Source organism: Myotis brandtii, unplaced genomic scaffold (genome assembly GCF_000412655.1).
Source record: "Myotis brandtii unplaced genomic scaffold, ASM41265v1 scaffold687, whole genome shotgun sequence".
NCBI classification, from domain to species: Eukaryota; Metazoa; Chordata; class Mammalia; order Chiroptera; family Vespertilionidae; genus Myotis; species Myotis brandtii.
The window spans coordinates 1,531,847-1,544,669 of NW_005370687.1; the positions used below are offsets into that span (position 1 = coordinate 1,531,847).

General features: G+C 48.6%; 1 protein-coding gene across 1 annotated transcript in view; it reads left to right on the forward strand.

The window, feature by feature from the left end:
• Positions 1-1,025: 1,025 nt before the first annotated feature.
• The window catches only part of TCP11 (t-complex 11, testis-specific), a 14,305-nt gene continuing 2,507 nt past the window's right edge, over positions 1,026-12,823 (forward strand). Inside the window, exons 1-4 of the mRNA XM_005881745.2 lie at positions 1,026-1,148; positions 6,123-6,243; positions 11,375-11,595; positions 12,440-12,670. Coding sequence (XP_005881807.1) covers positions 1,102-1,148; positions 6,123-6,243; positions 11,375-11,595; positions 12,440-12,670 — 620 coding nt within the window. The 5' untranslated portion in view covers positions 1,026-1,101. The remainder of the gene's footprint in view (positions 1,149-6,122; positions 6,244-11,374; positions 11,596-12,439; positions 12,671-12,823) is intronic.

Below are 12,823 nucleotides of genomic sequence, written 5' to 3' on the forward strand. Positions count from 1 at the left end.
ATGTTCTATCCACTGAACCAAACGGGCTAGGGCCATTAAAGCTTTTTATAAATGGAAAACTCAAAACATTTACAAAAGTAGAGAGGCTAGAATAATAAATCCCCATTTCATCATCACCAGCTTCAACAATTACCAAGTCATGGCCAGTCTTAGTTCCTCAGTATCCCCTGCACATCTAGGAGCCAAATACTTTCCTGTGAACAAATGACGCTTCGTTGAAAGAGAGTGAGAAAAATGGTTTATTGTGTGAAACTTTGTTTTAGATGCCAAGTATCCAGTGTAACTACCATATATGCCTATTTCATGAGAATCTACTGGTTGGGTCTTTACTAACAACTTCAACAGTGGTTCCCAAACGTTAGTGACAAAAATGCTTAGCAATATTTAGTAAAACGAAATAAAGCTACTGTGCTGAGTTCTTCCTAAAGCTAAGTTGATTCCACTTACAGGACTGCTCTTTACTCTGGCAGGATTCCCTGTCTGTTCTTTTGGAGGCTACCCTGGGCTTTCGTCTATAAATGATGGTTTCGGTGGTGGCAGAGTGGAGTTTTATTTGCATATTTGCTTGTTTCTCTGGGCATAGACGGCTAAACAGAAAGCTGGCAAGTTGTCAAAGTCTTTTTGGAAATTTTATTAGTCTGTGACATACTAAAATATGGGAGCTACTGCTTTAGAAGACCAGGTGATGTGGGCCCCTTGAGTACCATCGTGTGGGGAATTTAACTTTATCAGAAGCAGAAAGAGAAGTATGGAATCATAATATGCGTTTATATCTTTGCAAATAAATTGTTTCTTTGCCACTTGTTACTTTGTAGGAGAAATGTCTTAATCAGTTTCACTTGCTGTTTTTTATAAAGTAACTTCTTTGGTCCTCTCTTACCCCCATGGGGCCTGGCGTTCAGAAAACATAAAAGACTAGAACAATTGAACGAGTTTGTGTAAGATCAGTTCGAATCCAAACGTGGGTCCTACTCAGTCTAGTGAGTGTGAATAACTAGACACCAGACTTGTGTGGGTGCCCATTGCCCACCACGAGTTCTCTCTGCCACAGGTCTGACAGAGTCAGTTAACGATGTTCCCGAGCTGAGCCGCAGGATTGGGATGGATCATGATTCCAACAGGGAAGAGAAGGTTTTACCTCCAAGCAGGTACAGGCTCCTCTTGTTTCCCTTCTTACTGGTCCTGGGGTAGGTGTTAGCACTAATGGGCTGCTTGCCAGATGGGAAGCATTCTTATTTAATGACTAGAGGCCCAGTGCACAAAAATTTGTGCACTGGGGGGGGGTGGTCCTCAGCATGTCCATTGCCCTCTCACAGTCTGGGACCCCTCGGGGGATGTCCACCTGCTGGCTTAGACCCGCTCCCCAGGGGAATGGGCCTAAGCTGGCAAGCAGACATCCCTCTGGCAGCCCCGGAGCCCTCGGGGGATGTCCACTTGCCAGCGGGGAGCAGGCCTAAGCTGCAGTTGGACTCCTTAGCACGGCTGAGGAGGCGGGAGAGGCTCCCGCCACCACCGCTGTGCTGGCAGCCGTCAGCCTGGCTTGTGGCTGACCAGAGCTCCCCCTGTGGGAGTGCACTGACCACCAGGGGGCAGCTCCTGCATTAACCATCTGACCCCTGGTGGTCTGTGTGTGATAGTGACCAGTCATTCCCAGTCGTTCTGCTGTTAGGGTCAATTTGCATATTACCCTTTTATTATATAGGATACAATCAGTCATTGGATAGTAGCCTTCAGATAATGAAACAGAAGTGTGATCAGTTATAACTGGTGGTATCAGGGGGTCAAGAAGCAAATTTTGTTGAACCAGTGAGTAAATGAAAGCAATTACTATTGTCGGCTGTTCACTCTGGGACCTCAGTTAATAATCCAATAGAAATACGTGGATGTCAGACCTCTGACAGCTACGGAGGAAGCAGCCTGGAATCGCCAGCCATGGCTGCAGCTAAAACAGTGCTCACTGTCTCTCAGTTTCTGTGGGTCAGAACCTGGGCAATGGCTTAACTGTGCCGTCAGCCTGTTGCCTGCTGGCGGGGGCATCCCTCAGCCCCTCGCCACCTAGACCTCCCCACAGGGCAGCTGGCTTCCCTCACTGGGAGAATGAGAGTGTGGGAGTCGCCGCCCAAGACAGAACGGCCGGCTCTGCTACTTCTGTTCCCTAGAGGGGAGTCCCTAAACCCAGCCCACACTCTAGGGAAAGAGTACACCACGGTGTGAATACCAGGAAATACAGATCTTTGGGGTCATTTTATCAGCTGCCTACACCAGCTCCTATCACTTACTCTTTTGAGTGAGAACAGATGAAAAGCCACAGATAAAAAGATTAATTTTCTAATAGTGGCACTTTCACCTGTTTTTTTCTGGCTTCATGATCAGCTTAATTTGTGAATGAGACTCATAACCCTGTTGATAAATAGTCCTCCTCCCCCTCCAGCTTTGTTCTGAGTCCTCCTAGTCCTATTGACATCGCAGTAAGAAGCACTCAGTAAGGAGGAAGCGCAGGGCTCTGCTGCTCACTGGCAGTTAAGTGAGTAAAGTCACGTCAGATTTTACATTTTTTAAACAGTTCTGATTCCCACCAATAACCAGGTAAATCATGGCAGAGGTTGGCTGACTGCCTTACATGCTTTTGTATTCACAACTCCGGGAACCTGTTACTAAGGTGCCCTTCTCTGTCCCAAGCTGCTGCCCTGGTCTTCATGCTCTGACTGCCCCCTGCCCAATGCCAGCAGGTGTCCACACCTCGCCCAGCTCCTCTGGGACAGGTTTTCACCCAAATCCAGACCTACCACCTCTCTTGCCACTTAGATGTGGCAGGAGGGGAGGAAAATGGAACAGGGGAGCGGAGGTCTGCTGGGGGCTGTGGCCAAGGAGCAGGGCCGGCATAGGCGGAGGAAACAGTTTGAGGTTACTCATTATTGGCAATTGGCTTTCCTTTGGGCTCATACGATGCTGTGGGTTCCTAAAGAAATCCCATGTTTAGGCATCATTCATCAGACATTGTTGAGTCCGTATTATGTGGCGGGCAGAATGCTGAGCGCTGGGGCGAGATACAACTAGAGCTGGAGCTGTAGGTGAGCCAGGCACCGTCTTTTGCTGCCAAGAAGCTTTCGTAGGGGAGACAGCTGATAGCAGAAAATGACGGATAAGTTGTGTATAGAGCTTAATGAGCTTGATCAGCTGCCCCCGGAGGATCAGAGAGGTGTGCCCTGGAGGGAGATTTCGCCTACGAAGACTTGAGTTGAGTCTCTGAAGATGAATAGGTGCTTTCCAGGTGCTGCCGACTGCTCCAGGTACAGGAAGCAACATGTTGGAGGCACAGAGTGGTGGTATAAGGTGCTCTGTGCTTTACAAGGGCTTGGTATGGTTGCACACAAGGCATTGAGACACAGGAGGAGGTAAATTGGAAAGGGAAGCAGAGCAGTATCAGGAGGGTCATGCAGTATAAGCCATTTATGCTGCTGGTGATGGGAAGCCCTTAAAGGGCTTTAAGTGAGCATGACATCATGATCAGAATTGCATCTTAGGAAAATCACTGGTTTTAGAATGAACTGGCGGAGAACAGATTAAAAAGAGACAAGACAGAGGCAGGAGGATCCGTGAATAGACTCTGACGGTGGTCCAAGTAAGAGATGATGGTAGGCAGGGATGAACTCCAGAGACATTCAAGAAGCAAAATGTATGGACTCAGAGGAGGATTGAATAAATAGGATGAAGAGGAAAGAGCTCAGCACAATTCCAGCGCACACTGGACCGGGGGACAGATGATAGTTGGTTACCTCTGATGGCTGAGATTTGTGAGTAGGGAGAGGAACTTTGACTTGTCTGTTCATCTTTGTGTTGCCTTTTTTCCTTTTTTACAAGGAGCATGCATTACTGCTGTACTTTTTTAAAGGGCAGATGTTTAATTCAAGACAACCAGTACCTATTTGGAAATGATGAGGTTCAGCCTCAGAATATTCAAATAGTCCTTTTTCTATTAGTCTAACTCTGTAGCACAAAGACATCATTTAAGTAAACATTCAGAGGAAAATTGATTCCTGTCATTTCTGTTTTTTTAATTAACTAGAGGCCCGATGCACGAAATTTGTGCAAGGGGCTCGGCCCTCATAGCCCCAACTGCCTTGGCCCTCGCAGCCCTGGCTTCATCTGGAAGGTTGTCCAGACAGTTGTTCTGCTGTTCAGTCTAATTAGCATATTAGCTATTTTTTATATAGGATATTTTTAGAGCAGTTTTAGTTCTACAGAAAAATGATCAGAAATTACAGAGTTCCCACCTACTCCCCTATTATTTACATCTTTATTAGTGTGGTGCATTTGTTAAAATGGACAATCCAGTATCAACACATTAACTCAAGTCCATAGTTTATGTTGGGGTTCACTTTTTGAGATGTATATACTATGGGTTTTGAAAATGTATAATGATGTGTATCCACTATTACTGTATCATACATAGTAATTTCACTGCCCTAAAATTCCACTGAGCTCCACCTCTTCATCCTTCCTCACCTCCCTCCCCCGCGCCCCGTCCCACCACAGCCCCCCAAATCCTTGGCAACCAGCGATCTGTATGCTGTCTCCATAGGCTTCCAGAAGGTCCTGTATTTGGACTCATCCAGTAGGTGGCCTTCTCAGATTGGCTTCTCTCACTCGGCAGTGCGCATGTAAGGACCCTCTGTGTCTTTGGGGGTCTTGAGAGCTCATTCCTCTTCAGCACTGAATAACCTTCCATTTACCCACTCACCTATAGAATGGCATCGTGGTTGCTTCCAAGCTTTGGCGATTATGAATAAAGCTCTATCGACCTCCATTTGCAGGCTTTTGTGTGGACACAGTTTTCAGCTCACATGAGTAAATGCCAAGGAACATGATACCTGGATCGTATGGCAAGGGTGTGCTCGGTTTTGTAGAAACTGTCACATTGTCTTCCAGAGTGGCAGCACCATCTTCATCCCCAGCAGCAGTGACTGAGAGCTCCTGCTGCCCCAGTGTTCTGGGTTTTGGACTTTCTGATAGGTGTGTACAGTATCCCATCTGTATTTTAATTTGCGGTTCCCTAATGACATATGTTGCTGACCATCTTTTCATAGGCTTATTTGCCATCTGCATATCTTCTTTGGTGAGGTGTCGGTTCAGATCTTTTTCATTTTAAAATTGGGTTGTTTGTTTTCTTATTGTTCAGTTTTAGGAGTTCATTGTATATTTTGGAAAACAATCCTTTATCAGATGTGTGCTTAGCAAAGACTGTCTGTGGCTTGTCTTTTAATTCTCATAACAGTGTCTCTCAGAGAGCAGAAGTTCTTAATTTTAATGAAGTGCAACTTACCAATTTTTTTCCTTTTTTGGGTCTTGCTTTTGGTGTTGTATCTGAAAGTCATAGAAAAGCCCAAGGTGACCTAGATGTTCTCCTAGTTATCGTCTAGAAGTTTTATAGTTTTATGTTTAGTCTGTGAGCCATTTGTGGAAGGTAGAAGGTCTGTGTCTGAGTCATATTTTTGCCTGTGGGTGTCCAGTTGTTCCAGCACCGTTTGTTGAAAAGACTATGCTTTCTAAATGGAATTGCCTTTGCTTCTGTTTTTTTAAGGGTAAAAGGACCAATCTTCCTGGCTGCCATGACTGGCTGCCTGGTAGTGGCACTGAGCCTGGGGTAGAGGAGGAGCCGGTCTGGAGGAGGAAGATAGTGAATTCCATTTAGATGCCGATTTGGAAGTATCTTCTGTGGGTATTTCAGTGCAATGTGCAGTCAGAGGGAAAATCCTTTCCTGGATCTGAGGACTAGAGGGCAATGACAGACTCTTTAGTGCATTGCTGTATATGCACACAAATAGAAACCAAGCCCCGTGTCATCTAGGCCGGGTGCAAAATCAGGGCCAGAGCTCCACCTGGCCTCTGCTCAGCGTTCTTCCTGCCGCAGAGGGAGGGCGGCTCTGGATCACCGGGCCCTCGACATCCACGTCTGACCCCAGCTCTTCAACTCTGCTGCAAGCCACACGCAGTTCTTGGCCTTCCCCTGTCAGTATAATGGTCTTTTATCTCAGCAAACACTGTCTGTGTGGGGCTTAGGAGACAGGACCTTATGGCAGTTTTTGGACAGAGAAAGTAATTTGTATTTAACCCCTTTACAGTCTGGAAGGCCAGGCCAAGGACGCAATGCACAATGCCTTTTGGGATCACCTTAAAGAGCAGCTATCAGCTACGCCCCCAGACTTCAGCTGTGCTCTTGAACTTCTGAAAGAAATTAAAGAGGTGAGTCACCAGCCTTCCGCTGGTAGGTGTAAAGATCCCAGGCATCCCAGCTCATTCGAATGTCAGTGGCTAGCAAATGCCAACTGGCATGGCCCATGAATCAGTCAGAATCTAACCTGTATACAGGAATCGCAGAGTCATTTCAACAAGGAGTTTTAATATAAAAATTACCACAGGGCATTGGAGAAATGAGGGCTTTGGGCTAGTCAGAAGCAAGGGGAACTCTCAGGAATACCGGAAAATCAGCTCTAAGGCGAGCCCACCACACCGAGGCTGACATAGACACCCAAGGGTCCACTTGGGAGGGCACAGCTGTGCCGGGGAAGTTGCTGGCCTGTGTGTGCTGCTGAGCACAGTGCACGGCAGGAGCCCACCTGGGAGACGCCACTCAGGCCGTGGGAGCCGGGCGCTGGCACAGCCATGCCTCCTGCAGGAGCTGCCAACTGAGCAGTCTACTCGGAGAGAAAGGCTCTCGGCTTTTGCCTTGTCTTTCTAGTATGTGATGGGCACACCCTAAAGCGACCTGCCCCCACCCCACCCCGAGATTCACATCCTTAAATAGTCCTGTCTCCTTGATGGGGACGAGATCTGTAACTTACCTCTAACCAGTGGAATATGGCAAAGGTGGTGGGATGTCACACCTCACTGCGGAAGACTCTCAGCAGACGGAGGTCCTCCTGCGGGCCTGGAAGAACAAACAGATGCCTATGGAGAGGCCACCTGGCAGGGAGCTGCAGGTGCCTCAGGACCAACCTCCAGCCAGCAGCCAGCCAGCAGCCAGTCAGAAGCTGGGGCCCTTCGGGTTACAGCTGTAAGGAAGTGAATTCAGCCACGATTTGAATGAGCCCAGCTGACACCTTATTACAGCCTGGCGAGACCCTGAACAGAGGACCCAGTAAATAAACTGTGCCTGGACCCCTGACCCACAGATGCTGTGAGACAACAAATGTATATGCTTTCTTTTTCTTTTTTAAAAAAATATGTTTTTATTTTAGAGAGAAAGGAAGAGGGAGAGAGAGTTTAGAAACATCAGTGATGAAAGAGAATCACTGATCAGCTGCCTCCTGCCTGCCCCCTACTGGGGATAGCCCACAACCCGGGCATGTGTCCTGACCAGGAATCTTAACTATGACATCCTGGTTCATGGGTCAACCACTGAGTCATACCAACCAGGCTATATATGCTTAATTAAGCCTCTGAGTGTATGGTAATTTGTTATGCTGCATAGAAACTAATTAATAGTGCCCTCTACAGATGATGCTTAAAGTTTACCATCTAGTAAAGAAAAAATATTTAAAGGACTTCATTTCTTTCAGAGCCGAGAAAACAAGGGTGGATTTAGGGCAGAGAGACAATCAAGTGATGAATGTCACATTTCACTCCTTTGGCTGCTCAGCTTCCATACACAGCCTCCACACACTGAACCCCCCCGTCACCCAGTCTCACCGCTGGGCAGGTCGGACAACACCGAGCTCCTCATGAGAGGAGCGCAGCCCCCAGGGCTGCCCGATGTCCGATGGTCAGGGCTTACTTTCTGACGAGGCCCAGGAGCCAGCCAGAACCATTTCTCCAAAGGCAAGTCGTTCTGCATAGCTGTGCTCCAAACCCCTGGAGACCTGTGCTGTGTGGCCCCTGCTGGCCAGAGGTGCTGGACGGCACCCTTACTTGCCACGGGCACTTCAAGTATCTTGGCCCTGCTGGATGGTAAGGCCAAGTGGTCGTGTGGCTGGTACAGCTGCCTGGACTTGCTGCGGAGCCTCCACGGGCTCTGGTTCCCACTTGAAATTGGTAACCTATGAGCGACTCAAAATGGGTGTCGAATCAGAACTGTAGAGGGTTTTTAATTGTAAGAGTTTGAGTTTACTTGAGCCAAACTGACAACATGCCAGGAAGCAAGATCTCAAATGCTCCGAAGGAGGACCGTTTTGCAGTGTCTTTTATACACCCGGAACGAACAGTGGAGAAGAACCGTGGACAGGGCTTGCTTGAGGTGAAGATGAACCTTTTACTGAAGAAGTTATGTGCCAGCTAGGAACTTATGATGAGTCACGTGGCGTACCAGATTGGCACCAGAGTCCCTCCACCTCCACAAAACCCTGAGGTGCTGTATGCGGCCTCGACGCAAAGGCCTGCAAGGGCTGCACTGCTTTTTCACGGTGGGTACCGTGAGGCACACCGCCGGCCGTTCACCTGGGAGGACTTGGCTGGCCAGGTGCACACCTCTGGAGCTCTGCCAGCTTCACCGGGCCCACGGCAGCTGCATGATGCGGGGGACTAGCCATCCTCCAGTCTGCCTGCCTAAGGCAGGGGTGGGGAGCCTTTTTCCTGCTCAGGGCCATTTGGATGTTTATAACATCACTCACAGGCCATGCAAAATGGTCAACTTAAAAATTAGCCTGCTGTCGAAGAGACCAAGATGGCGGCATAGGTAAACACCGCAGACTGCTGCCGCAAACAACCACTTCAAAAATACAACTAAAAGACGGAACGGACATCACCCAGAACCACAGGAAGGCTGGCTGAGGAGAGACTCTTCAACTAGAAGGAAAAATAACAGCACACCGAGGCTCAGAGGAGGCGCAGTGTGGAAAATACTCAGGTGCGGAGGTGCGCGCGCAAAGCGGGCTGGTGGCTGAGAGCGCGGTTGTCGTTTTCGGTCAGGGGGGAGTCTCAGACTCTGAGCTCCAGATACGGGCGAATCGCTGGGGACTCGGACCCAAACGGGAGAAGCGGGAGTGTCTGGCATCAGTTGGAAGGCAGCTTTCCCTCCGAGGTTTGCAGCGGTTCCGGGGGTTCTGAGAAGCAGAGCCTCTGGGAACGGGACTGAGAGGGGCCATAACCGCTCCCTCCGCCCGCCCGCCCTGTTGAGCCCGCCCCGCCCAAGCCCTGCGCAGAGCCATTTGCCAGATCGCCTCAGGCAAAGGCTAGATTAGCACCTCCCCAGAGGACAGAAGTTTTCCGCGGCAGACACAGCTGATTCACACAGCCAGTCGGCCTGGTGGTCAAATCCCTCTAGTATTAACTACAACAATCAAGGCTCAACTAGAACAAGACTGCGCACAAAGACCACTAGGGGGTGCACCAAGAAAGCATAAAAAATGCGGAGACAAAAAAACATGACAGAAATGGAGGATATAGAGCTAAAAATCGCAATTTTGAGGGCTTGCAAAAATGTGCTAGAAGCTGTCAATAAACTTGAGGAGAGAGTCACGAAAACTAATGAGACCCTCGATGCTATGATAAAGAACCAACTAGAAATTAAGCATACACGGACTGAAATAAAGAATATTATACAGACACCCAATAGCAGACCAGAGGAGCGCAAGAATCAAGTCAAAGATTTGAAATGCGAAGAAGCAAAAAACACCCAACCGGAAAAGCAAAATGAAAAAAGAATCCGAAAATACGAAGATAGTGTAAGGAGCCTCTGGGACAGCTTCAAGCGTACCAACATCAGAATAATAGGGGTGCCAGAAGATGAGAGACAGCAAGATATTGAAAACCTATTTGAAGAAATAATGGCAGAAAACTTCCCCCACCTGGTGAAAGAAATGGACTTACAGGTCCAAGAAGCGCAGAGAACCCCAAACAAAAGGAATCCAAAGAGGACCACACCAAGACACATCATAATTAAAATGCCAAGAGCAAAAGACAAAGAGAGAATCTTAAAAGCAGCAAGAGAAAGAGACTCAATTACCTACAAGGGAATACCCATACGACTGTCAGCTGATTTCTCAACAGAAACTTGGCAGGCCAGAAGGGAATGGCAAGAAATATTCAAAGTGCTGAATACCAAGAACCTACAACCAAGAATACTTTATCCAGCAAAGCTATCATTCAGAATTGAAGGTCAGATAAAGAGCTTCACAGATAAGGAAAAGCTAAAGGAGTTCATCACCACTAAACCAGTATTATACGAAATGCTGAAAGGTATCCTTTAAGAAGAGGAAGAAGAAAAAGGTAAAGATACAAATTGTGAACAACAAACATGCATCTATCAACACTTAACTAACTCACCCCTAATGCCTTGGCAGGGCCAGGCCAAATGATTTCTTGGGCCTTATACAGCCCATGGGCCGGACGTTTCCCACCCCTGTTCTAAGGCATCTAAAACGTGGAATACTTGCTACTTGCTGCTCATGAGAGCCATGGACATCAGCCATTTCAGTGAGAACTTCTCTTATGCCAGTTTTGTATCACTCAATGTCTAATCAGGATGAAGAAACAAGACAGTAATTTGAACAAAGAGAAGCGGGGTGCCAGGCTTGCCCGGGGGAGCGCACGGACCAGGGGGACCTCTTCCTCTCGCTGTCACATGGGAGGTGCTGAGGGCTCCAGAGTGAAACTGGCATAGTTCACCATGAAGTACAGGGTACAGAGCAGCTTCCATTTCCACAGCTTACAGCGAAGCTGAGCACATGGGATCTTGTTATGACAACACGGTGTTCCATTCAATTAAACGGACGTTCATCGAACCCCATCCCTCGACCCTGCTGTGTTCTGTCTGCTACAGAGGCACGGAGATGAGGCAGAGACTGCTCACAGGGACCTTACATTTTCAGTTAATAGACTATTTCCGGTGACACCTGACAGTTCCTTTGCCTAGTTCCTCCTTGCTCTTTGAAGTAAATCTCAAGCATGCCTGCTTTTTAAAATGAAGAGCACCTCGTTGCCGTGTGGTGTGTATTTTATATTTGTTGCACCCTGAGTTCCTTTTTATCACACGCCTTCATCTTGTTTCTCTCTCTATCTCATCCTGCCTGGAGAATGAGATCTTATTGCTGTAATTGATTCCTAAAGCCGTGGCCTATTATTGGTCCTTAAACAAAGATAAATATTAGGAAATTTAGGGACCTGACTTCTTGATCTTTAAAAGACACAGCCTGGGCCCCGGCTGGGGTGGCTCAGTTGGTTGGAGTGCCGATCCATCCTGTAGGCTGAGATGGCAGGTTCGATCCCCAGTCAGGGCACATACCCAGGTTTTGGGTTTGATTCCCTTGAGAGAGAGAGAATCTCTCCCCCTCTCTCTGAACAGCAGACACCGGCTGGGATGTGTGTGGCTAATGGGGTTTCTATGAGGAAACTGGGGCTCTGAGCAGAGTGCGGCCTCCTGGGCTTTCTTCCTGGGCAGATCTTGCTGTCGCTGCTGTTGCCACGCCAGAGCCGCCTAAGAAGTGAGGTGGAGGAAGCTCTGGCCACCGACCTGCTGCAGCGGGAAGCGGAGCACGGGGACCTGAACATCCTCCGTCTCTCCAAGAGCATCCTCAGCATGATGACCCTGCTGTGCGCGCCAGTTCGGGATAAGGCCGTGCAGAAGCTAGACGGCATCACAGACTCCGCTCTGCTCCTGAGGTGAAGCCTGGCTACTGTCCCTGGAACCTGCCGCCCCCGGGCCACACCCCGACTGGCTGCCCCATCTCAGCTGCTCAGGAAGGACCCCATCCTGAGTCCTTCTCTCTGGCCTATGAGCTTTTCTTTTCCAAAGATGGCCTTGCAGGGCCCTCTGGGGATCCTCAGGTGGGCTGGCCCCATATAACATCCTACCATGCAACATTCATGTATGCTTTCCCAGGTTTTCTTGTTGCAGTTCACATAGTATGAGGGGCAGAGGTGAGGGGTTATCCCCATTTCATAGCTCCAGAAAATTAAAAAAAAAATAGTAGACCCACAACCCTGGCCAGGTAGCTCAGTTGGTTAGATCGTCGTCCCAATACTCCAAGGTTGTGGGTTTGATCCCCAGTAAGGGCACATAGAAGAATCAACCAGTGATGCATAAATAAGTGGAACAAGTCTCTCTCTCTCTCTCTCTCTCTCTCTCTCTCTCTCTCTCTCTCTCTCTTTCTTTCTGTCTTTCTCCCCATTCCTTCCTCTCTCTCTCTCAAATCAATAAAATAAAATAAAGTAATTGGCCCAGAAACAGCACCACCTATAATGCCACTTCCCAGAGAGAATGGTTAGTGTCTGGTGTGGTCTTCCACCGACGCCCTTTTTAAGAGCAGAGTGGCTTGTGGGAGGAGGTCTGGCTCCGAGGCTTCGAGGTCCAGACACCTGTTTCCCACGCTGCCGCCCGCTCGCTCTGGGCCTGGGTCCTGGCTCCCGTGTCCTCTTTGTAAATGAGGGGGCAGGGCTGTCAGTTTAGAGCCCCCTGACTCCCGGAGACCCTCTTGGAGCATGAACACGCTGTTCTATCTTTCAGGGGGATCTTCCAGGTTCTGGGCCTGATGAAGATGGACATGAGGAACTACACGCTGCAGAGCCGCCAGCCCCACCTGCGGGAGCACTCCATCCTGCACGAGCGGGCGCAGTTCCAGGAGCGCCTCAGCCAGCAGCCGGGTGCGCGGGTGGGCGGAGCGGCCTGGGGCTGCCTAGAAGGCCAGCCAGCACTGCCTCCTTCTAGGCCAGTGATGGCGAACCTTTTGAGCTCGGCGTGTCAGCATTTTGAAAAACCCTAACTTAACTCTGGTGCCGTGTCACATATAGAATTTTTTGATATTTGCCACCATAGTAAAACAAAGACTTATATTTTTGATATTTATTTTATATATTTAAATGCCATTTAACAAAGAAAAATCAACCAAAA